The sequence below is a fragment of the Rhinoderma darwinii genome, chromosome 6 (assembly GCF_050947455.1).
Source record: "Rhinoderma darwinii isolate aRhiDar2 chromosome 6, aRhiDar2.hap1, whole genome shotgun sequence".
In the NCBI taxonomy this organism is placed as follows: Eukaryota; Metazoa; Chordata; class Amphibia; order Anura; family Rhinodermatidae; genus Rhinoderma; species Rhinoderma darwinii.
This window is the reverse complement of record NC_134692.1, coordinates 129,966,143-129,990,313: the sequence shown is the minus strand read 5'-3', so window position 1 is coordinate 129,990,313 and position 24,171 is coordinate 129,966,143. Positions and strand designations below refer to the sequence as shown.

At 43.9% G+C, this 24,171-nt stretch overlaps 1 protein-coding gene across 2 annotated transcripts; it reads left to right on the top strand.

The window, feature by feature from the left end:
* The first annotated feature begins 1,438 nt into the window (after nt 1-1,438).
* Nucleotides 1,439-24,171, top strand: SNX8 (sorting nexin 8). Of its 2 annotated transcripts, none has more exons than XM_075830350.1 (11): nt 1,439-1,604; nt 9,623-9,792; nt 10,500-10,617; nt 15,397-15,518; nt 17,202-17,282; nt 18,940-19,100; nt 20,858-20,984; nt 21,631-21,699; nt 21,786-21,935; nt 22,935-23,084; nt 23,235-24,171. In XM_075830350.1, exons 2-11 carry the CDS (start codon nt 9,649-9,651, stop codon nt 23,346-23,348), a joined length of 1,236 nt encoding a protein of 411 aa, XP_075686465.1. In that variant the 5' UTR covers nt 1,439-1,604; nt 9,623-9,648; the 3' UTR covers nt 23,349-24,171. The 2 variants fall into 2 exon arrangements, with proteins under 2 accessions (XP_075686465.1, XP_075686464.1); XM_075830349.1 differs by having other exon boundaries at nt 1,439-1,673.

The window sequence follows — 24,171 nt, the reverse complement described above, 5'->3', positions numbered from 1 at the left end:
GAAGCAGGCTCATCTCGTGAGCCTGCCCCATACTCCCACTTGGTGGCGTCACATGTCACCCAGGGGTTAAAAGTGGACATGTACATGTTCCATATAGATGGGGGTGGCCCTCAGAATCATTTCCACCCTGTGGGCCCAAGGGACCCCATTCCGACATTGCCTGCCGTTGTTTTTAGCCCGAGCTTCATGCGTCAACAGGGCATGCAACCTGCTGATGATTGTGGCGCACTCTGCGCAGGGTTTATACTGGCGCGCCGCTCGCACAGTCCACCATTATTAATAAATCTCCCCCGGTGTATCGCCTTTGCCTGACTATGCAGGCTACTGTTTTTAATGAGATCTATCAACAAAAATAAAAAGAGGCGTCAGGACATGTCTAGCGCTCTTCAGTGATTAATCATTGTATAGATGTCAATACATTACTTATCTAGTACTGACCCGGAGTTACAGCCTGTGTTATAGTATAGGGATTGACACGACATGGCCAACTCTTCACCAGGAACAGGGAACCTGCTGCCGTTTTCACCCCTGAAGTCAAGGGGAACAAAAACTGCCACCGCTGCACAGTTTTTATATATATATTTTTACATCAGATCGGTGGGGGTCCGACAACCAGACCCCGCACCGATCAGCTGCTCCGGCTGCCTCCGGGCGCCAGATGTTATGAATGCTATTCAGTAGTCTGAGCTGTGACTGGAGCCATCTGCTTATGGCATGGACATCCAGTGCCCAGAGGCAGCTCATCGGTGCAGAGTGTGGGTGTCGGACCCCTACCGATCATATACTGATGATATATACTTTCCTTTGGATAGGTCATTAGTTGTCTGTGCCTGGACAACCCCTTTGATATGTGTGAACGTATCCTAACAATAGTTAAAATCAGAATAAAAGTTTAAAGGTGTGTTCACACGCAAACTCAAAAACGTCTGAAAATACGGAGCTGATTTTCAGACATTTTTTAAGCCACTCGCAATTTTCGCTGCGTTTTTTACGGCCGTTTTTCGAGCTGTTTTCAATAGTCTATGAAAAACGGCTCCAAAAACGTCCCAAGAAGTGACCTGCACTTTTTCGCGGCCCGAAAAACGTCCGAAAATAGCCCGTGTGAACATACCCTTAGGGGTTGTATGACAAACATGGCTGGTTTGTTACAGAAACAGCTCCCCTCCTGACTATAGGCAGTATCTGGTATTGCAACTCAGCCCTGCAATACCAGACCCAGCCTATGGACAAGATTGGCACTGTTTTTGGAAATAGTAGCCGTAGTTTCCTAATCTCATACAACCCCACAATATTATGTCTCACTATTACACATATAACCAAATTATCATTCCAAAAACACACTCCCTCAGCTCAATGTAGTCTACACTATGGTCGTAACTGCGCATGTGTAAGAATGTTACCGTAAAAATACGTAAATACGTCATTGACGTTAACAACTCCTGGCAAGAAGCCGCTTCCGCCAGTCTTTTCAAGCCTGTTTGTATCGTTACTAAGGGAAGGAAGTCACATGGTACAGAGGAGGAGGGAGCGGGAGGCAATCACATGACGGGGCCCGGATCGCGATGTTGGTAGAGAGTGAAGCAGCAAGGAGAGACTTGCTACAGGTGAGCCCCCCGAGGCAGAAGGTGCTGACAGTGACGTCATCGTTTGCGTTAACCTCTTCTTTACTGGATGTAAGTAGGCAAAGAGGGAGGAGGTGTTTGTTTGTTAAAGTGTTTTCTATGTCAAAACAAATCTTTGCACTGGAATGTATTACCAAATTACCTGGCAATGAGGATTACTGGCAATCTGGTGGTGGTAAAACTTGCTATGTGTATGTGCAGTGATGGCTGTTGGTCCTTGCTGATGAATCTTCACGTTTAATCCTCTACGGGATGAGAAAATACGTGTTCAATAATGAACGTAAATGAAGTTTGCAACATTTAGAAGATTTTATTCACCTGGAAAATCCCTCCCGTTTTAGCAAATATATTGAAGTGTATGCCCCTTTAAGGACTATTACCCCAAATAGTGCAAAATATTGGACTACTGGTCAGATCTTGGCCCTGGCGGGCTTCATGTAATAAGTTAGCGTAGATAAACTTTTTCTATAATATCTGGAAGATTGATTTGCAGGAATTGCTCTGATTAGTTGCAGGACTTTTTAGGATGTTTTTTGCAGTACTCGGTTCAATTAAAGTGGTAGTGCACCTAACACAACCACTCCCCCCGCATCGTCCAGGCAGCTCTCCTAATAATAAGCTAAAATTGGGGCTCAGGTTGCGAAAAAAAAACCAACAAAAAAAAACCTTAGGCTGAGTTCACACATTGCATATTTTATCCTTTACAATGCAATTGAGTGAGATCTATGTCAAATCTGCAACGTGTGATCAGCTCCAGGGGAAAACCTCTGGCGTTTATTGATATTTGTTACAATGTATCACCGCACCCATTATACATGATCGTGCTGAGTCCTCCAGCGCAAAACCGGCACGGCTTCATTATGTCCATATGAGATGATAAGCCATTTAGATAAGGGATATCGTACAGACATTTAGGGCATATCGATTTGCTATATCAAAAATGTAGGATCGGTAGGGGTCCAACCAATGGGATCCTGAGAGTGCGTGTGCCTGGCCCCCTGTTCCTGATTGGTGGGTGTACGTGTCCGGTCGCTCCTTCGTTAAAAGTTCCCTGGCTAATATTTCTTGAGTCATTTACTTGGCTTGTGGCGGGCATCCCATTAAAGAAAAACACCAAGAAAAGGTACCTGTTAAAAGGGTTTGGGGTCCCTTCGGCCCTGTTTTCTCTCACAATTTGGCTGTAGCGGGCAGGCAGACACATTTGGCGTCATCTACATCTTGTATCGGGTGACCGCAGAGTCGGGCATCATGCGCACGACAGTTTTCGTTTTAAGGACTGCAAAACACATATCCCAGTGACTTCCGTGTGCTGTCCGTTTCTTGCGGACCCGTACGCTACAATGGGTGAGACGGACAGGAATAGGACCTCTTCTACCAGTTGCGGAACGGATAAGCAAAAAAAGGACTTGTGCGTGACCCCATAGAAATGAATGGTTCAGTATGTTTTTTTTTTTTTTTCTTGGGTATTTTTAGATCTCTGTCTACACTTGAGATTTATAGGCAAGGATTCTCATTTCCTCCCAGACCTGCCTATATGAAAAGAAGCCTTGTTAAAGTTCGTCTGTATAAATATGGAGCCGTTTTCTCTGGGTCCTCCGCCCACGGTGGGAGCTTCGGCATAGAGGATTATGACAGGTGTACTAAACTTCATAACTCTATCATTGCCTAGGATTATGGCGAGAAGGGATTGTATTTTCTGGATTGAGGCATTTCATATATCCCCTTAAAGGCTATGTACACTTTTGTTAAAAAAAAATGTACAAAAAAATTCTTTTTTTTTTCAAATAAAATTATCAGTGTGTTTGGTGCAATTCTCTAATTACTTTTTATTAAAAAATTATCTTTACTTTTTGAGATACAGCAGCTTTGTATCCCGTATACAGAGCATTTGTATCGTTCACTAAGACCTGAATCCGTCAGGTCCGCGGGACTGACGGGTTCCGTGTCACCGGATATCGATCACATCGATGTTCTTAACTTAGATGTGATTGGTAACAGCTCGATCCTGCGTGTCAGAGACGTTTTATTTAAAAAAAAAAAAAAAGTTTTTTTTTTAAAGGTGTACATAGCCGTTAGAGAGAAATGTTTTTTGTTTTTTTTTTAGGAAAGCTGGGTGACGGCCAATATGACCATTATTACATCACCCACAGGGATAGTCACCCAAGAATCCAATTCCCCTGAATGGCAAATCACTGCGTGACTGAGGTGATTTTTCTTTTTAGGTGGCAATCCCTGAGGAAGCTTTGAAAGTGGTCAGAAGAATCTTTCAAAAACTTTAGAGAGAATTGAAGGTTGTTTAAAGATATTTTATTGGTTTTAAGGAAATGCTTTTAAATCCTCCTGGTTAATAAAGTGGGGGTCCTGTTGCATGGGAACCCCCTCCCCATTTGATGTCCATATGCCCTGGTAGGAGATATGGAGAGTGGTTGTCTGCCCACCAGAGGGTGCTGTTACATACTTGTTTTTTAATAATAAAATATCTGTTTGGGACCCCCCCGTCTGTTCGCTGAAAGTCACATCTATCCCAACTCAATGCCCCGGAGTACCTCTAGTAGCAATGGATAAAATATTGATTTGAGTATGAACCTTTAAAATGTTTTTTCTTGCTGCTGGTAATTGGAGTACTGGCTCTGCAGCCTTTTTAGAGATGGTAGCTGGCCCGTGTGGGGTCTCCTCCAGCAGTAGATAAGGGGGTCCGAACTGTCCTATCCCTGTATGTTCCATAGACTCTATTGTCAGTGGGTGGATATAGTACTTTAGTAGCCGAAGCTTCTTTTGAAGTGTAATGGAGGGTGGGTGAGGAATGTTTTTCTTGTATTCACCATATTAATCATCAACAAGACGTAGTAATTTGAGTCTTCTCCTCATTACACAATACACAGAAATATTGTGTTATCCCTTAAGATGCTGAGCAGGTCGTATGTGCGGATCTCCGGGGCTGCGGGTAATAATTATCTTCCACTATAGAAGGTTTACTCCTCCGTCTTTACTCTAACAAGTCTCCCATCTGTGGACTCTGTCACGTCAGTGCAGCAATTTCCTCATAGTAACGGGGGAGGAATGGCGGAATGAACATGACTATGTATCTGGAATAACTCGGACGCGGGGGAATGATTTCAAGGTGTTTTCCATCATTTGAAGCACCAAACCTAAAAAAATAAAGATGGTAACTTAACAGGGGTTGTCCTCGGATCAACATTCATCATCTAATCACAGGATAGGTGGTCAACGTCTGATCGCTGAAGGCCCCATGATCAGTAGAAGGGGGGTCCCGAGTGCCCTGTTCCTCTGCAGCTAAGAGGAGGAGCTTGAATGGAGCGGCAGTTGAGCTTGTCCTACTGCTCCATTCAATGTCTAAGGGGCTGACGGAAACAGCTGAGCTCTGTACTCTCTCGATCAGTCCCAAATACTTTGAATGGAGCGGATGCTTGACTGCCTCTTCATTCAAGCTCCTCCTTATAGCGGAGGCCAATCATTTGCCACTCTGCGCAAGCCCCGGAGAGACAGGTTTTTTTACGTAAACTCCCTGATGGTCCAGTCACTTCTGTTTCCAGTGGGATCGTCCGAACGATTGATCCCACGAACGGTTGATCAGCCGCACTGTGGCCGATCATTATTTTATGTGTGTGGCCTGCTTAAGGCTCTGTTAAAGAATCACAGACCTGATATCTTTTTTTCCGCCCCATATTTGAAAATGGGATTAAATGCAATGTAGTGATGTGGCCCAGAACAGTAGCCGCTCTGTTCCGGGCCACCGTTCAGTCCTTTTTCAATATTAAGCATAACAGACATTCAGGCAAGGATCACCTGGCACTGGTATGATCAAACAGCTGTTCGTTGGAGCAGTAAACATCTGCCTGGTGAAAGAGAGGGTAGGGGAATATTTTATAGGGGAGGAAAGGAAGTCACTGTGTCGTATTTCAACATATTCCTAGAAAAATGTGAAAATTATTAACAAGTTAGAAGAAGAACTCTCTAGTGGCATATAATGGCAGAGAATGACGGACCCTCGTGTCTCAGGGCAAAGGACAAAAGGCCCCAGAGAAGAGATCGAAACCGCCAACTCACTTGCACGTCTCCCTGGAACCTGAATCAATCGGATATTAAAGTGTTAGTTCCCTAAATTTCTCAGAATGCTGGAACTCCATCCAGGCCCCCCAAGTGCGGACAAACTTTTCCCTTAATTCAGGTGTATGTGATTTGAGGTCCTCCATTCTGTGTACCATTCCTCTATGGTAGGAGGATCGGAGATCTTCCATCTTCTAGGGATGACCGTTTTAGCTGCCTGAAGGAGGAAGATCGCCAATGACCTTTTGTATTTTGAGAAGCCAGTTGGTATCCTAAAAAGGAGGGCTTCTGGTGTAGATGGTATAGAGATACCAGTGGTTTCGGTAACCAATGAAAGTATTTGAGTCCGGAACCTTTTTACCGTAGGGCTTTCCCGCCAAATGTGTGTCATCGTCCCCTCCCCAATTCCGCATCTCCAGCAGGTGTCTGGGACATTCGGATACCAACAATGCAACAACCCTATACCATCTCGAGATAATTTTAAATGAGGTCTCCTACGCCTTTTACGACCGAACTGAAAGCGCCGGAGCCATTACAAAAGCCTTACAAAACAAGGGGAGCGCATCAGAATGATCTGTCAGGAGGTTATACAGCTCGGATATAGAGTGGGGGGGGGGAAAGCATGCCAAACACAATTGCTCAAAATCTGAAAGCGCTCTATGGACTGTGTACTTGATTTTACTCCGAGATAAAAATGTCTAAGTTGGGTATGGTCATAAGGGGTACTTGGCGAGCCCCGACCCTCCAGGGGCAGAGATTGTAAGGGGGCTAAGGTAATGATTTTATTTTTACATTGGGAGCATACTAGCGACCTGTGTCAGTGACCTTCTATCGGAGGCCTACAAAGGGAAGTCCTTTTGACCTATACCTCTGAAGGAAGGCTTCAAAGTAGTGTGAACGGAGCCTTACCCAGTATTCTTGAGTAGGATTTGAAAAATCCCCTTCCTTTCCGTCCAAATAAAAGAGAATTTTACCCCGTGACTTATGGGAACTTGTAATTCCACATAACTTGTGCTGATGAATTTGCAGACTTCAGCAGATATTCGTCACTTTGTCTTTGACGTTCTGTTTTTGAGTTATTGTGCGGTTTCCATTTATGCTGCTCTCAGCAAATTCCACATTTATTTTGTTTTCTCTATTTTGGTAGTGAGTGCCAAACTATCAATTGTTATGGGTTTTTTCATGGCGAATGAATGACATTTTTTTGCTGTAATATATATTTGCTGGAACAATTCGTATTTTATCACACTTGCACAATGTGTCTGTCCTGTATTGTCTCTGAAAGGGGTTGTTTCATGATGGCAACCCCTGTCTGTTTTACATTTGGAATTCCTAGAGAGTGGTCGCCCACTTGGGACCCCCTCTGTTAGCCAAAATGGAGAAGCTCTCTGGCGAACCAGCCCCATCCAGACGTTACATGGTCGCCATTCATTTACAGCCGCTGCCATGAAATTGTATGACGGATATAAAGGCTGGTTGGGAACAGAGAGAACAAAAAGGCGCTACATAGGGTGAGTACGTCAGATTAAGGGCTTATTCATACAAACGTATAATAAATTAGTGCTACGCGCGTGAAAATCACGCGCGTCGCACGGACCTATGTTAGTGATTGGGGCCGTTCAGACTGTCAGTGAATTTCACGCAGCGTATGTGCGCTGCATGAAACGCACAACATCCTATATTTGGCCATGCTTCACGCAGCACGCACCCATTGAAGTCAATGGGTGCATACAAATCGCACTCGGCACACGGAAGCACTTCCGGGTGATGCGCACTACAGTAGTAAAAACTATGAATGAAAACAGAAAAGCACCACGTGCTTTTCTGTTTCTAAACATAAAAACAGAGTCATCATGATGCCGGCTGCGCGAAAATCACACATCCGCGCATCATATGCTGATGACACACAGACCTTTTGCGCGTGCAAAACGCAGCGGTTTTTGCGCGCGCAAAACACACACGCTCGTGTGAATCCGGCCTCACAATGGCTTTCTCTGTTCGGTATAGTAAAAGGAGGCTCCTTTTTATGGGTTGTGCATGGATAGGCACAACCCTATTGTAGAGCCAGTTGGTTAGGAAGAATGCTGCCGGTGCCGTAAACCCCAGAGCGTCAGGTGCCAACCTCGCCGGGGAGTGAATGCAGGTAGATAAAAACAATGGGAACCAGGTGGGATCCACTGTAAAAAAAAAAAGAGACACCATCCAGGCGCAAAACTTCAACGAGTTCAACATGTTTTTAAGAAAAAAAATTATATATTTTTAAGGGGTTCTGTTTTTTTTATTTTCTATCTTTCTCTTTTTTATGTAGATTCTATTGTTTTTAACAATAAAAAAAATCTTTTTTTTTTTTCCCTCAAAAACGTGTTGGACTCGTTGAAGTATTGCGCCTGGAAGGTGTCTCTTTTTTTACAGTGGATCCCACCTGGTTCCCATTGTTTTTATGTGCATGAAATTGTATGGGCAGTCGACGCTTCCCTTGGCTATAACCGCTGATCACTGGAGGTAAGAGAAGTCGAACCTGTGGCGGTCATCTGATCACCGGGCTGTCTTAATTTAAAAATGGGTTTTCATTAAAGGGATTATCCCGGAATCTAACTTTTCTTTAAAAAGCTTAGTCACCTATAATTCTACGTAAAGCGACCCAAACATGCCATCCGATATTCGGCAGCTCGTTTACTTCCACCACTTCGGCTACCCTGTCCTCCGCGCATCCTTCTGTCTCTGTAGGGTGATATGGGTGGCTCTTCATCCATGGTTATGTGACAGCTGTTTACTTGTGGGAAACTACATTTCCCACAAGCCCCTTGCTGCTCCTACTAGCTCCCCGTGCACCGCTAACATTAGCCACGCCTCCAAGTGAGCAGCCTGGCAAGGAGCTTCTTCTTCTGTTCTAGCAGCTGGTGCACAGTGCGCATGCCCACCCTGTACAGTGAGGACGGGGCAACCATGCATGCGCAATCTCACTACACAGAATAAAAGAGAATAGCCGCTATTGAACAATAGCGGATATCCGTAACGCATGCGCGTCTGCGGCGAACAGAAATACAGGAGGACGCATCCCAGGTAAACCAGGTACAAACATGGAGGATGCGGGTTGAAATCTCAGCCAACATTGACTTTAGATAATTACTTGTATTTGGCAAGTTCTTTTATTTCTGCAGTGGGGGACACTCCGCTTAGAATGGGATTCTGGGAATACCCCTTTAAGACCAAGTTAACGTGGAGTTTTTTTCTCAGCTCCACTCGTGTCCATGGGTTCTGCAGCTGCAATACCAGGCGCCACACATGAACAAGAGTGGCGCTGTTTCTGGAGAAAAAAATATATTTGGGCTTTGCCTCAGCCCTGAATGGTTTTTCTAATCGACCTAGCACAGTGCATACATTTTGCTCCAAGTGTTCCTATCGGCAAGTGGCGACTTTAAGGGGATTGTCTGGGCACGCCGTATATGATCGGTGGAGGTCTCAGACCCGGATCCCACACCGATTAGCTGCTCTGACTGTCTCCAGGCACCCCAAAGCAGATGGTTCCAGTCACAGAATAGCGGCCGAGTGAATAGGAGCAGAGTTCTGTAGCACGGCCGCTATGCCGTTTTCCGAGCCATCTGCTTCCAGCTCCAAACACTGAATACTGTGCATAACATCCAGCGCCCGGAGGCAGCCGAAACAGCTGAACGGTGCGACGTCCGGGTGTCGATCCCCCACCGGTCATATACTGATGACCTATCCTGTGGATACATCCTCAGTAGTCCGTGCCCGGACAACTCCGGTGTGATGGCTTCCGTCAGTCTACAAAGGGTCAACTGTCTTTAATTCCAAGCTCGTTACCCGAATAGTATCAGACTATCCGGTTCCATTCTTGGCAATGACATGGTGTCTGAGAAGGTGTTTGGAGAGGTCGTGTTGTGTTGAAATGTTATGGTGTCTTTTTGCAGGTGCGAAGAGCCGTCCTGAATGCTGCATGATGGAGGTGACCCAGGGAAGTCCTCTGATGCTGCCGTATACTTTACAGGAGTTATTGGGTCATGATACCGTGCAGGTGGAGCTCATCCCTGAGAAGAAAGGCTTGTTTCTTAAACACGTGGAGTATGAGGTGTCAAGCCAGGTAAGAGCACGCTTGTCGCTTGTGTGGCTGTGGCAGACGCTAGTATACAGCTTCCATTAGGGTATTTATTGTGTTTGCTTGTAAATCCCATTGTATGGGTAGAACGATGTTCATTTAAGCCTTTCTTATACATCCAGTTGTTGTAATACAATTTTTTTTTTTTCAATATATTATGATATAATTACACTACAACCCCCTCCGTCCAAAACATTGGCGATGTAAAGTCGTTTTTCATGTAATCCTGGACAATCCTTTAAAGAAATATTGTTACAGCCGCTATAACTGCACTGCTCTAAGGTTGGGTTCACACGGCTGCGTTCGGTCCAAGAGATACGGACCGTCTGCCGGCCGCATTTCCCACACAGACCAGCGAGCCGGTCTCCTAGCGTCATAGTACCTATGATGCAAGGAGTCACTGCCTCGCCATACTGAAAACATAACAGTATGGGACGTAATTACCGTGGGGAGGCAGGGACTCCTCGCATCACACGTACTATGATGCTAGGAGTCCGGCTCCCTGATCTGTGTTAGGTCTGGGATGGAAATATGGCCGATCGACGGTATGTATTTCCCAGATCGAATACGGCCTTGTGACTCCAGCCTTATTTGCACTATGTCACCACAGCGACTGTCTGTAGGGATTTTTATTTTTTTTCTTTGTGCCTTGGTCTGCTGTCCACTTTAACATTGTTTTTTTTACTTTTCAGTTCTTTAAATCCTCCGTGTACAGAAGATACAACGACTTTGTCATGTTCCAGGAGATGCTGTTACAGAAGTTCCCATACCGGATGGTACCGGCGCTGCCACCCAAGAGAATGCTTGGAGGTATCATTAACGTTTTCTATGCGTCCTCCCTCGCGCTCGTTGCATTCATCTTACATGTGGCGATCAGTAATGTCTCTGTACAGGTCCCAAGGGTGGTAATATCCTGCGTGTTCAGGCCGGGTTCCAAAAAAAAGCGCCACATGCAAATAATGCTCTGTAGGATTTTTATTTTATTTTTTGAATCTCCGCCTCGTTACTCTCCGGGGGATTTAAAAAATGTTAAAGGTCTTGGTAGAATAAAAAGTTTAACCAACGCACAGATGTTTTAAAGGGGTATTCCCAGATTTATACTTATCACCTATCCACATGATAGATGATAAATGTCTGATCCCTGGGGGCCCCACCGATTACTAGAATGGGGGTCCTGAACTCCTCGTTTCTTACTGCACCCCACGAGGTAAGGAGGAGCTGGAATGGAGGGGAGGATGAGCATCCGTCTTTCTGTTCCACTCAATGTCTATGGGAACGCAGTGTTCGGCTTTCTCCGTTAGTCCCATAGACTTTGACTGGAGCGCAATGCGCGTGCTCGACCGTCGCTCCATTCAATGCAGGAATGCAAGAAGGAGTTATGGGAGTTTCGTTATCCCCGTTCTAGTGACCAGTGGGGGTCTCAGCGATCAGACATTGATCACCTATCTTGTATATTTACAATGACCTGATATATACTTTTGGCTAAACTGCGTCACCCAGATTTCCCAGACTCATGAATGGTACATCTTCCTGTATGCAGTGATCTTGGAGCAGGGAATGCACTTCTGCACAAATTTTTTTACCATTAAGGACTTCAGGCGAACTGGATGACAAGCCTGTGGGGTGGTTATATGTCAATTATGGAACTACAAAGTGCATTTAGTAAATGGTTAACAATCAGTTTGCCTTTGTAATAGTTCAACTTGCTTGCAGTCGTATGAATATATAGAGGTCCCTAAATTGGTTGTATAAGTAGAAAACATGATCTTTGTTTTATCAAAAACAGCGCCACTTGTGTCCATAGGTTGTGTCTGGTATTACAATTTAATTTCTGAGTGGCAATGCCAGACACAGCCCATGGACAAGAGCAGCTTGTTTTTGTTTGTTTTTTTTTGTTTTCCTTTGCTTGGCCAAGCGTTCATGTGTTCTCGATAGGGAGAGGGGAATAAGCCATTGCCAGACACATCAGACGTTGGGTAAAGGGGGTTTTACACTGGGCGATTATCAGGCAGACGAGTGTAAACAGGGAGACGCGCTGCCGACATGATGATGATGAATGGGGACGCTCGTCCCAATCCATAGTTCCGTGTGACAGGAGCAAACGAGCGCCGATCAACGATGTCAAGTTTTATCAGCGCTCGCTGCATCGGCCAGAAAAAACTGCCAAAATCGGCCGGTGTAATATGGGCTTTAGGGTTGGGTCACCCCCACCTACATTAGATAGTGGGCCGCTCCTTGTCTCTGTGTATTTTTTTACGCAGCATCTGTCAGTTGCGTGAAACTCACTGCATGTGCTATTTTGGTCCGTTTTTGCGGACCACGTCGCCCATTGAAGTCAATGGGTGCGTGAAAAACATGGACAGCACAAGGGCGACAAGTCCAAATTCTGGTATTGTGACATTGCTAGTATGTAGGCATTCAGCTTCCGTTTTTTCGAGGCGAAAGCACTTCATGTGAACATACCCTGAGGCTAATTACGAGCCCTAATCTCCTGATTGGCCATTCACTTGAGTAGCTGCATGTAATTCTACGTTTTTCCTCTAGTGGCTGCTGCAGGGAAAATGAGCCGCTGACCACTTACCACGACACAATCCGCTGTTTGTCTTGCGATGGTGTCTCCTATATTAAAGGGGTTGTCTGTGATGAAACAACCGCTTCGAAGTGTTCACAGGATTGCAAAATCAGAACTGCTTTCCTCCAGAAACAGCGCCACACCTGTTAATGGGCCGTGTGTGGTATTGCGCTGTTTTTGGGGAAAAAAGCAGTTATGTTTTTGCAATTCTGTTCAACCCCTTTTAATCTTGGTATTTTATAATATATCCTCCTTGGAACAAAAGTTTATGAAGTGTTTTTTTTTTTTTTTTGGGGGATCCTAGAGTACACTTCTAGATAATACTATGGTTGTCAAGTATTTCGGTTTTCATAAGGGTAAAATAAAAAAAATATTGTCAAGCGTATTCTAAATATACTTTTTCAAAGCAGTGCCTGGAGTGACACGACTTCAAATCTCTGAAGGTCTGTGTTCCTTTCCATGAGATGAAACCCTTTGAGAAGAGTGGAAGTTATTTTTGTCCTTTATGAAACTGCATAGATTTGTTAGGAAGGATATGAAGACTGTGTTATGAGACGAGCGGTGATGGGACTGTCACAGTTGCTGCTTCTCGTCCTTTGATCAAGGCTGATATAAAGGCAGATAGTTGTAAAGCGCTAAATTACAGCGAGAGAAAAGCCGCCTCAAAAGAGATAACAGTTTATTTTCTAGCACTTCAAGGGAGAAAGTCAGATTCTTAGATGACTCCTTTTCTGAGGATCACAGGGCCTTAATTAGCGGAAATAAGATTTAACCCTTTATTCTCATGTAGTGAAAGATGGGTTGTCTTCCATTGGGGGTTAACCATTGAAAAGGTAATTGGTTACAGAGTGGTTACGCCTCATGTACACAACCGTAGCCGCGTGCAAGGTCCGTGATTACGGCCTGACGAGTGTCATCCGCGGGCCATCCACTATCACGGACCGTACACACACCAGATGTGCATTTGACTTTAAAGAGCCCTACCCCTTTAAAGTGACTTGCCCTATTTTTTTTATTTTTTTTTGCGGTCTGTCTCCCAGACAATGCACGGACCGTGGAAACCTCGGTCGTGTGCACTGGCCCATAGGCTAGAATGTGCTCTATACTGTCCTCAATTGCAGATAGTATGCGGCCGCAAAACTACGGTCGTGTTCTTGAGGCCTTAGGTTTATACATGGCCCCACCACTACCCCATTGTCAATATTTTTTTCTTAAAGGAGCACTCTGGGCAAAACTGGCCTAGTGCAGGGCCTGAGGGGGCGGAGCATGACACGGGGCTTTTCAATCTGTCATGCACCATGTATCAGTTGTGCCCGAAATAATTTAAAAAAAAATCCCCAAATAGTTCACATATCTGTAACCTGAAATAACTGGAGGGAAATTTTAGACACAAAAAAAAAAAAAACTAAAAGGGAACTTAGTCTTAGCGTGACTTTCAGTGACTAAGACTTAAAAAAAATTCTAGTTTACTGGTAAATTTAAAAGCCACAACCTTGGCAGTATTGTAGTAGTAATCTTCTTTTGTACAGGGTTTGAAACACATGTCTGCTTGCTTCCAGAAATGACACCACACTTGTCTATCGGTTGTGTCCGGTATTGCAGCTCACATCCTTTGAATTGCATTTATCAACAGACACAGCGCCACCCTTGTACTTGCACTTTGTTTGGTATTGCACCTCAACCCTATAGTTGTACAGGGTTTGCAGTGCTCAGTGGTTACTCACTAGAATATGTCATCACTTTCTGATCGGTGTGTTTTTGACTGCTTGGACCCCTACCGATCCTAAGATTTAAGGGGTTGCAGTGCTGCTGTAGTGTCTCCATGCACTGTGGTTCTCCCGTCCACTGGCTGTGCAGGGTAACTGCAGCATAGCCCCGTGCACTTGAATAGAGCTGTCCCAGTACAAGGGGTGGCCGGGTGTGCCACTTTGCAGGGAAAAACATTGATGCGGCCGCAGCACTGTGGCCCATTCATTCTGGGCAATGATGGGGCGCCCTGTAGTCTAACCCCCACCGACTATATATCAACGAACCACATAACTTTATAATTGAAAGAATAGAAGTCAATTCTGATGTTCAACATTATATTATAACTGTATTAAAGGGGTTTTCCCATAATCAATATTTATCACCTATTCACAGAATTGGGGGTTCGACCACTGGGACCCCCACTGATCATGAGAACGGGGTTTCTTTGCCGTTCCTGGGAGCCCCAGAGGAATGGAGCGGTAGTGTGCATTCTCGACTACTGCTGCATTTATTTCTATGGGGCTGCTGAAGATAGGGGACCCCCACCGATCAGATATTTATTACTTATCCTGTGGATAGGTGATAAGTATTGATTTTACGAAATCCCCTTTAAATGTAAGTCTTCATATATTGTTCTACATTTTTGCCTCCGCTCTTTGCTGTGATAGTGTCTATCGGTCACACCATATGGCTGATGATCGGATTATTGTGATGGTCACATCCGAAGAAGATAAGAAGTCTACACAACCAAAATCATATGACGCTTCAAGATTGCAAGATTTCCATATCTTGCAGCCTCCAGTCATTCAGTCTGAACCGAAGAGTCCCAAGCGTTTAAAGAGAAAGGGACCCTTGGTGCATAATACTGGAGAGGGTCTCCGCTCTAACTATATAAAGGGCCCTACTTGTCCAGTCATACTTAAAGGGCTTGTCCCACAAAACACATGTATCCACAGGATAGGGGATACGTGTGTGATCGCTGGGGTTCCGACCACTGGGACCCACAGTGATAAGGAGAACGGGGGACCGAAAGTCCCCCCGAAGTAAACCATGAGAAGCATGGGGCTTCCGGGGTCTGTGTCCAGCTTGTGTGTCCGGAAGCTCCATAGAAATGAATGGCACGCCAGTCATGCATGTGCACGAGCGTTTTGTGGGACAACCCCTTTAAAAGACATGCGAGAAATGATGAAAATTTGGAAATACCTTAAAAAGCAGAACGTAGCCTTGAACATATTGTACAATAAAGTTTTTTCTTTATATTTTCTCAGCTAACCGTGAATTTATAGAATCTCGGAGACGGGCGTTAAAGAGGTTTATCAATTTAGTTTCCAGACACCCCTCTTTCTGGGACGATGATCTTGTGAATATATTTCTATCATACAATGGTCAGGTGAGTACAAATTGGCAGCTAGAACAGATAATTGACCACTTACTAGTCCTTCTCAACGAATTAGAATATCATAAAATTTTTTATTCTGTAATTCAATTCAAAAAGTGAAACTCCTATATTCTATAGATTCATTACACACAGAGGGATCTATTTCCAGCATTTTTTTATTTTAATGTTGATGATTGTGGCGAACAGTCAATCAAAACCCTCCGTTCAGGATCCTCATCCTGCATTACACACTGTGTAATACTTAATTTCTCCTGTGGTGGCGCTGCAGGGAAATGTAAACCTTGCTGTCTTGGTTCCTCACAGATTACAGATGATCGCTGGGTGTCCCCAGTAGAGGGAAACTCTGTGATATTCTTATTGTGAAGAGACCCTTCTTGCAAGTAGGGATTGTGCCAGGCGGGGAACCCCTTTAACGGCTGTGTACACATTTTTTGCATTTTTTTTTTAATATATAATGTGTATCAGTGTGACGGATTCAGGTCTCACCGCACCATACATTTGCTCTATATACAGGATACAAAGCCACTTTATCTCGAAATGTAAAAATATTTTTTAATAATGTGTTTTGAAAGTTGCACCAATCACATTGATACACATTATTTCAAAGGTGTACATAGCCTTTAAGGCAGATACGTCAGGCTCTTCATTCTGGCTTTTAGAGGGGGGTCTGAAGTGAGGGGCACCCCTTTATATTGTCTTTATGCCATAATAGGGCATATGGAGAAGGGCTTACTTTATGAGACGCTCTACTGTATGTTTTAGTAAATACTTGTATTCTGGAGCATCTTTTCTCAGAAATCTGCGCTATACCGTTCCTCTATTGTTCTTACGGAAAATAGAAATAAAGTAACAACTGGGAGTTACCATTCCCTTTGTCATACAGGACGTGTCCCTGCACAGTTTGATACTGTCCAATCAGTACTGGCAGTGTCAGATTTTGTAGGGACACCTCTGTTTACCAGTTGTTAATTTGTTCATAATTTCCCGGAGGAACAACAAGAATGGCACAATGCAGACACAAGATGCTCCAGAATTGTTATTTCTTGTGGATACAAGTATTTACTAAAACAGACCGGTCAAGAGTTGACTGGCCCTTTTTAACAGGAGACTATGCATTTCCATGTGGCCTGGGTGACTATGTGACCATACACATTAAATCTTTGTTAGCAGTTATTGGAAGTGAACCGATCTGGTGAGAGCGATCAACCGCTGTACTCAATGTCTTATTCCAGTTGCACACGACTGATGTTCCACTCGGGCTGTTTTTAACAGTATCCGAGTGGCACCTGATAGTTTTCACGGACCCATTCACTTTAACGGGTGAATCGGGTCCGTGACAACAGACCCGATTCTCCGATCCGAAGAAATATAGGACATATCCTATCTTTCCACGGATCACGGACGGGACTCGGGCGGCGCACACAGTCATGTGCATGAGGCATTAGCGGGAACTGGTCGTTTACAAAATATTTTTCTCTTTTCTTTTTTTTTTTTTTTTTTTCTATAAATGTACGCTCAGTCCTCCATGTTTAGAGCCACACTAAATCGCCCTCTGCTTAGAGTTTATCTGTCCTGTTAATAGTTGGCTGATAGATCTACGAGCAGCAATAAAAAACAGTCTGGCTGCTCCTGTATACATTTACGGGTCACGTTATTTTCTATTTATCGCTTAAGGATGTGCAAAATAAAATGCGGGAATCCATCCGTGGCGTGGGAGATGAATATATGACAACTACATTTGCTCCACAAGCCAAGGTATGTGTTCTGATCCTGCTGTATATAACCCATGCCCACTACAGCACCAATGATTCCAGTCTAATCTCGTCAGCAAGATTTGGGGACTGTCTATTTTACTAAATGCCCCCCCCCAGTATTCCCCGTGAAATAAGAACTCCAAAACATATTTTTTTAGAATGTCATTGTGCCGCTCCTCTGTTAATACTCCTGGAAATTTATACATAAATTAACAACAGTGTAACCATTGCCCTTGTTAATAGGGCGTGTTCCTACACAGTCTGACACAGTCTGGCATTTATTCAGATTTCCAGGAGGAGTAACAGAGGAATGGCACAAAGCAGTGTTTTTAATAAAAGATGCTCCAGTGTAAATATTCAATCTTAGATTGACTGTTCAAAGATTTTTACACCGCAGTAACAATCATTTTACTTTGGGAGCGAGGCAGGAAGGCATAATACTATAGGGTCCCTTGAGCGTTGTGTAGTTTGTACATACACCTGTTAGTCCTACTTCGGACTGGTGTGGCTGCACTTTGCAGGCGGTGTGAATATTAGGTTCCTGGTAAATTTGCTCAGAAATACCAATGCCATATGCAGCGGTCATAGAGCAGATCTCCTTAGGCTATGTTCACACAGAGTTTTTTTGCAGGCGGAAATTCTGCCTCAAAATTCCGTTTGGACGTTTAAGGCAGATTTTCCTCCCCCTGCACGGTCATTGAGCGCTGCGGGCATAAAACGCAGCGAAATACGCTTTCTCTGCCTCCCATTGATGTCAATGGGATGGGAAGTCAGAGGCGTAAACGCCCGAAGATGGGGCATGTCCCTTCTTTCTCCCGCGAGATGGTTTTACCGCTCGCGGGAGAAAGACTCCTCCACCTCCCATTAAAAACAATGGGAGGCATTTTCGGGCCGTTTTTGACAAGTTTTGCGGCACGGTTTCTGCGTCAAAAAACTCTGTCTGAACATAGCCTTAGTGTGCCACGAATAAATAATTTACTACCTGCTGTTTGTGACCTTTTAAAGACTACGTACACCTTTTTGTTTTTATAAAAAGGTCTATCCGTATGATTGGTGCAACTTTTTTAATACGTTTTTCTTAAAAATTCTTAACTTTTTGAGATACAGCTGCTTTGTATTCTGTATAAAGAGCAACTATAACTTGCGCTATATCCCGTACCCGTCAGGTCTGCGGGACTGACGGGTTCTGTGACACGCAGGATCCACCGGTTATCCATCCCAACTATGTTCATAACTTGGATGTGATGGGTTACAGGTGGATCCTGGGACCCGCTGACCCTGAACCCGCCAGGCCCGTGGGGCTGATGGATTCAGATCCTAGCGCATGATACAGCTGCTCTGTATAGAGAATGCAGAGCAGCTGTATCTCAAAAAGTAAAAATAATTTCTAATGAAAACTAATTAAAAAGCTTCATCAATCACACTGACTTTTTTAATAAAGAAAATCAAATGTCTTTCAAAGGTGTACATAGGCTTTAATAGTTAATTTGAAATTCCTATGACCGAACTTTTGTGTTACTGGACTTTAACCATGAAATCTGTCAGCTGACTAGTCCTAGCACACAACATGAATACAATTTAGCCGGTGAATGTGATTTCGTGACTCCGATATCTTGTTTTGTACGTCTCCATATTTCCTGTTCTTCTCCACCGGTCAGGATTTCCTCCCAGCCGATATCCAGGTTCAGTTTGCTGCCAGCAGAGAGCTGATCAGGAACCTCTTCAACAGCTTCTACAAACTCCAGAATCGCGCAGAGAGGATGGCAACACGGGCTATCGATAATGCTACAGATCTACTGGGTTTTGGAAAAGAACTAAGGTAGAGAATCCTGAATAAAATTCTATTATTCCACGTGGGGCTCAGGTCAGTTGCTTACGTAACTACTATCGACCACCATGGCGCCCATTGTGGCTGTTTCCCCCATCCGTAAACTGCTCCCTCTGCTTACCAGAACGGTGTCAAAATAGCTACCTGCAACCATCACTAGGGGGAGCGGACAGCATACAGATTTATACAGCGTCCGTTGTGATCAATAATAGCTGTATAAGTCCTTAGGCAGTGAGCTCCCCCTAGTGGTGGTTGCATGAAGCCAGAAATATGTCATATCAAGTTAGAAAATCAGAACACCCCTATATAAATATATTGTAGGAATTTATCAGCACAGAATTTTTTACCTAAAATCAGAAAGTGGGACAAGACATAGTAAATTTGATAGAGCTCTTAGGCTTTGTTCACATCTGCGCTAGGACTCCGTTCCGTCGGGGCTTCCCGTTGGAACAGAGCCCTGACAGACCCAAACGGAAACCATAGGTTTCCGTTTCCATCACTATTGACTTCAATGGTGACGGATCCGGTGCAAAGCTCCGTCGGAACGGAGCCCTAGCGCAGATGTGAACGAAGCCTTAGTTGGGAGAAGGGCCCATTCTGAGTCTTTTTCTATGGGGTCCTATGATTTTTGTGTACCCCCTTGACTGGTATTGCACAGACACTTTATGTACCTTTCTTACAACGGACTTTGGATCCTAGTAATTGTCTTGCTCTTAGCATATGGCATAACACAATGTATTACCATATGTATGTAAGGGCCTGTTCACATCTGCGTTTGACGCTCCGTTACAGATCCGGCCAAAAATACCAGAAACCACGGACACCCTGACGGAATCTGTTCGAGTCAACAGGTTCCATTGTGCACCGGTTGTCTGTCGTTCAACGGAACCGGCGCTTTCTTTTATTTTCGTTCTTCTCCTCTATCGGAGCAGAACCACGGAAACACGAATGCAGATGTGAACCCGGCCTTACCATATGGAGTTTTTTGAGCACTATAAAAAAGTACTTGGCCCTTCAGTTAACTAAGAAATAGACCTTCATCATTTACGTACTAATATAACCAGTAAGTGTAACACACCAAGTGAGTCGCTTATTTGCCCTAGTATATGTGTGCCAGTTATCTGATCCTTTTTCTCGGTGGTAGTTTAGTTACTTAAACATAGTTTATTATTATTCTGTCAATGTTTTAGTGCAAATCCTCTCTTTTATCATGGCACCTTGTGAGCTTTTGTGAATCTGGATAAACAGCTGCAGTGTAAAGCATAGTGTATGAACAAAAGAGCTGATGTGAAAATGCATCTAATCTGGAGTCACTGATTATGGAGCAGATAAGTAGTACTCCGAGTTATTGGCCACTGCTAGCCATCTGCCCTAATGTTATTGTAATATACAGAAAACCGCTCTTGCAGAGTTGGCCAGACCGTGTCCTTTTACCCTTCATATCTTATAATCTACCACGATTGTGCGAGCTCGGACAATCCAAGCATTCATGTTCATGGAGGAGTCCGGTAAAAGCTGTAATGTGCCTGGTGTAGAAGGTGCATTACCACTACACTAGACTTTTCCGCAGCCACTGATTTAATTTTACCATTTTAGTTTTTCTTTCTGAATAAACAAGTTAAATAGATTTTTATTTTTGTCTATCTTATACGTCAAGAATTTATTATTTCAGTCCAGTGTTAAAATCGGTAGATCCTAATATACGGTGCGATCTGTGACCATTATACCAACCTTCTCCCCCTGTTTAGTGCCTTGGGCTCTGACACTACTCCACTGCCCGCCTGGGCGGCTCACAGCTCCTGGGGCGCATTGAAGCAGGCACTTAAAGGGCTGTCTGTTGAGTTTACCCTGCTTGCTGACAAGGCGGCACAACAGGTACCTTTATCTGATCTCTATTAACTGTTTTCGATACTTTATATGTCAAATGTGGATAAATTGTCCTACTAATTACTATTTAATGCACCTCGTAAGACGGACACTTTAATAAACCTTTGTGAACATCCTAGACACTCTCTTATTTATAATCTCTTAAAGATAACCCCTGTCCATATGCCCTATTAAAATATGGACTTCCTGCGGGATGGGGGTGCTAACCCAGAACAGGGAGGAGCTCCTGCTTTGTCGACCCGGCCCGTTCGTGCTTTACACAGTCAGTCACTCATTTAAATGGCAAGAGCAGGGAAATGTGTAGCCATCTGCTGCTTTTCCTGGTGATCGCCGGGGTTAGAGAAGCTGGACCTGCGGCGATCATCTAATCACATAGGTGCGGGACTCTTTTTACAAAACATAAAACTACTATATCGAGCAGTGCATCTGTGTGATCATCACATGAACAGGACAGATATTTATCCTCCAGAAGTCTACAATGAAGCTTCCCATTTACTGACAGCAAGCAGTGATCTTGTTGTTTTTTTTTGTTTTTTTTTAAATCGATGCACTAAGTATGTTAGAAAATCGTATGCTTTTTCTTTGTACAATCAATATATAACCCTTTAACTTTTTTTTATTTTGCCATTTCTAGGGTAAACTTGAAGAAATTGATGTGGTGGAAAAGTTGAATCTATTCCTTGATCTTCTTCAGTCCTACAAGGTTAGTTAAATATGGACGACATGCCGTCAGTTGATCCTTTGCCTATCATGGTTGTATATTATACATGAGATCTGTGTTCTGTGCAGGACCTGTGTGAGCGACATGAGAAGGGGGTGTTACATAAGCATCAGAAAGCGTTACACAAGTACAGTCTTATGAAGAGGCAGATGATGAGCGCCACTGTGCAGAATAAGGAGGCTGAGTCGGTGGAGCAGATGGAGTCTCGCATTGTTGAGGTAAGCTTATAGAATAGGGCCCACTATAAAAATGTCTACAGGATAGGGGATACATGTGTGACCGAAAGTTCCCCGAACTGCCTTATGAGAAGCATGGGACTTCCAGGGTCTGTGTCCGTCTTGTGTGTCCAGCAGCTCCATAGAAATGAATGGAGCGCTTGTGCGTGACCGGCGCTCCATTCATTTCTATAGAGCTGCCGGACACACCCCTGAAGTCCCAAGCTTCTCATGGAGCACTTCGGGGGACTTTCGTTCCCCTGTTCTCCTTATTGCTGGGAGTTCCAGAGGTCGGACTCCCAGCGATCACACATGTATCCCCTATCCTGTGGATGGGGGATACATGTGTTTTGTGGGATAACCCCTTTAAAGAGGGGTGTCTGCTTTGGACAACCGCTATGCATATGCCCTATAAGAGTATATGGATGTGATAGAGGACACAGTCCTTGCAAATTCAAGCTCTGCATTACATGGACGGTCCATTCATTTTGTCGGGTGCCATGTAATGCTTTGTTTCTGACGCTGAAAAGTGCAATGAGAACCTCACAGCAGCTTCCCCTAGCGATAACGGATTATGGAGGTTTCTAGCAGCTGTACTCCAATCAAACAATTACTCGCAGGGAAAACCGTTATGGGGTAGTCCGAACTGAACAATTATGGTCACAACTTATAGTAACATATTTCTTTCACTCCCATCATCCTTCACATTGCCTTTACCATAAGTTTTCTCCTTTGCTCATTGGCGCCTCCTGGTCAGAATGCACTTTGTATAAACCGTGGTTGTTGCTCATGCCGCCATTGCAATCGTTGACCTGGAAAACCAAGTAGGGCATCTATGCCAGCACTGATTTCTTTAATACCGCCCCCTATTGGCAGGAATATGGAGTAATTGCCTTTTATTTATCGGTTATATGTAACTTTCTGCATAATGATTCTTTAATCTTCTAGGCATTCTTTTGCAGTTTTATTTTATTACTGTCCCTTCTGTATTTTATTTTTCAGCAAGAAAACGCCATTATGGTCATGGAATTAAGGAATTATTTTTCCTTGTTTTGTTTGCATCAAGAAACCCAGTTAATCCATATCTACCTACCCCTCACCTCCCACATCCTTGGGGCGTTTGTGAATTCACAGATCCAGGGACACAAAGAGGTACGTTTTTTATACTGATGTTCTTGTTAATATATCACCGTTCATATGACGCATAATATGTTTTCTCCATGGCTGGTACAGATTATAGGGAAAACTATTGTGACCTCAGGTACTTATACTGAATATTGCCTCGTTTTTGTTTCTTTGCAGATGAACCAAGTCTGGAATGAACTGAAGCCAAAGCTGAATTGTCTGTTTGTAGGGTCCTCCAGCCTGGCTACTCCGCCACTGTCCCCGGAGGAGAGGCACTTCTTTTCTCGCTAGGATGATTTCCTGCGCGATTCCCATAAATGGGACTTTGGGGACCTTAATATGTTTGTTTTAGGGAAATCCAATGGAGTAGGAATTTTACACACTAATAGTAGGGAGTTGTTGGCACTTCAGCCATTCATGCCATTCACAACAGACTTAAAGGCTGTGTCTACCTTCTCAACAAAACCATTTTTTTTTTTTTTTTATTGTCCGAATGCATTTAGAATGAAAAACAAAGCAACTCGGCAAATAGTCTTGATTTACAAAGTTCCTATTCTGTGTAAACAGCTCCTATACAGATCTATGTGTCTCCATGGCAACAGACTACAAACAAACTAAAATCATCCAGTAGTTATCACTTTCATCCATCCTCTACTTGCTAATATACATTCGGTAGGTTGGCAAGAAGTAGGGGATGGATGGAAACGAGTATCGCTGCAAGGTCAGACTTTATTGGGTTTGTTTGTTACCATGGAGATGCATAGCTCTACATAAGGCTGAATATACTAAATGATCGGATGTTTTGAGTCAAGAATATTTGCATTTTATTCATTTTAAATGCATTCGGACAATAATAGAGAGAAAATGTTGCGAAGATGAACATAAAGGCTTTCTAAAAATAACGAAATGACGACACGTATGTTGCTTAATATTTCTCTCAAGATCTTACTGCTGCAGTAATGGGAATATTGTGCTTGCTCTAAGGTTGCCATGGTAGCATCAGCACTTATGTGCATGGATTTATGTACGTGGACTTCCTGTCATGTGACCTCCACTCATCAGAACAGTAAGTCACATGACAGGAAGTCCATGCACAGAAGAGTTAAAGAGGCTC

Bases quoted from the DNA above. Each gene is read 5' to 3' on its own strand.
- SNX8 (XM_075830350.1), top strand. From the start codon at position 9,649: ATGATGGAGGTGACCCAGGGAAGTCCTCTGATGCTGCCGTATACTTTA. The intron at 15,519-17,201 runs GTGAGTACAAAT...TTATCGCTTAAG, and splicing joins TTCTATCATACAATGGTCAG to GATGTGCAAAATAAAATGCG. The intron at 19,101-20,857 runs GTAGAGAATCCT...CCCCCTGTTTAG, and splicing joins GGTTTTGGAAAAGAACTAAG to TGCCTTGGGCTCTGACACTA.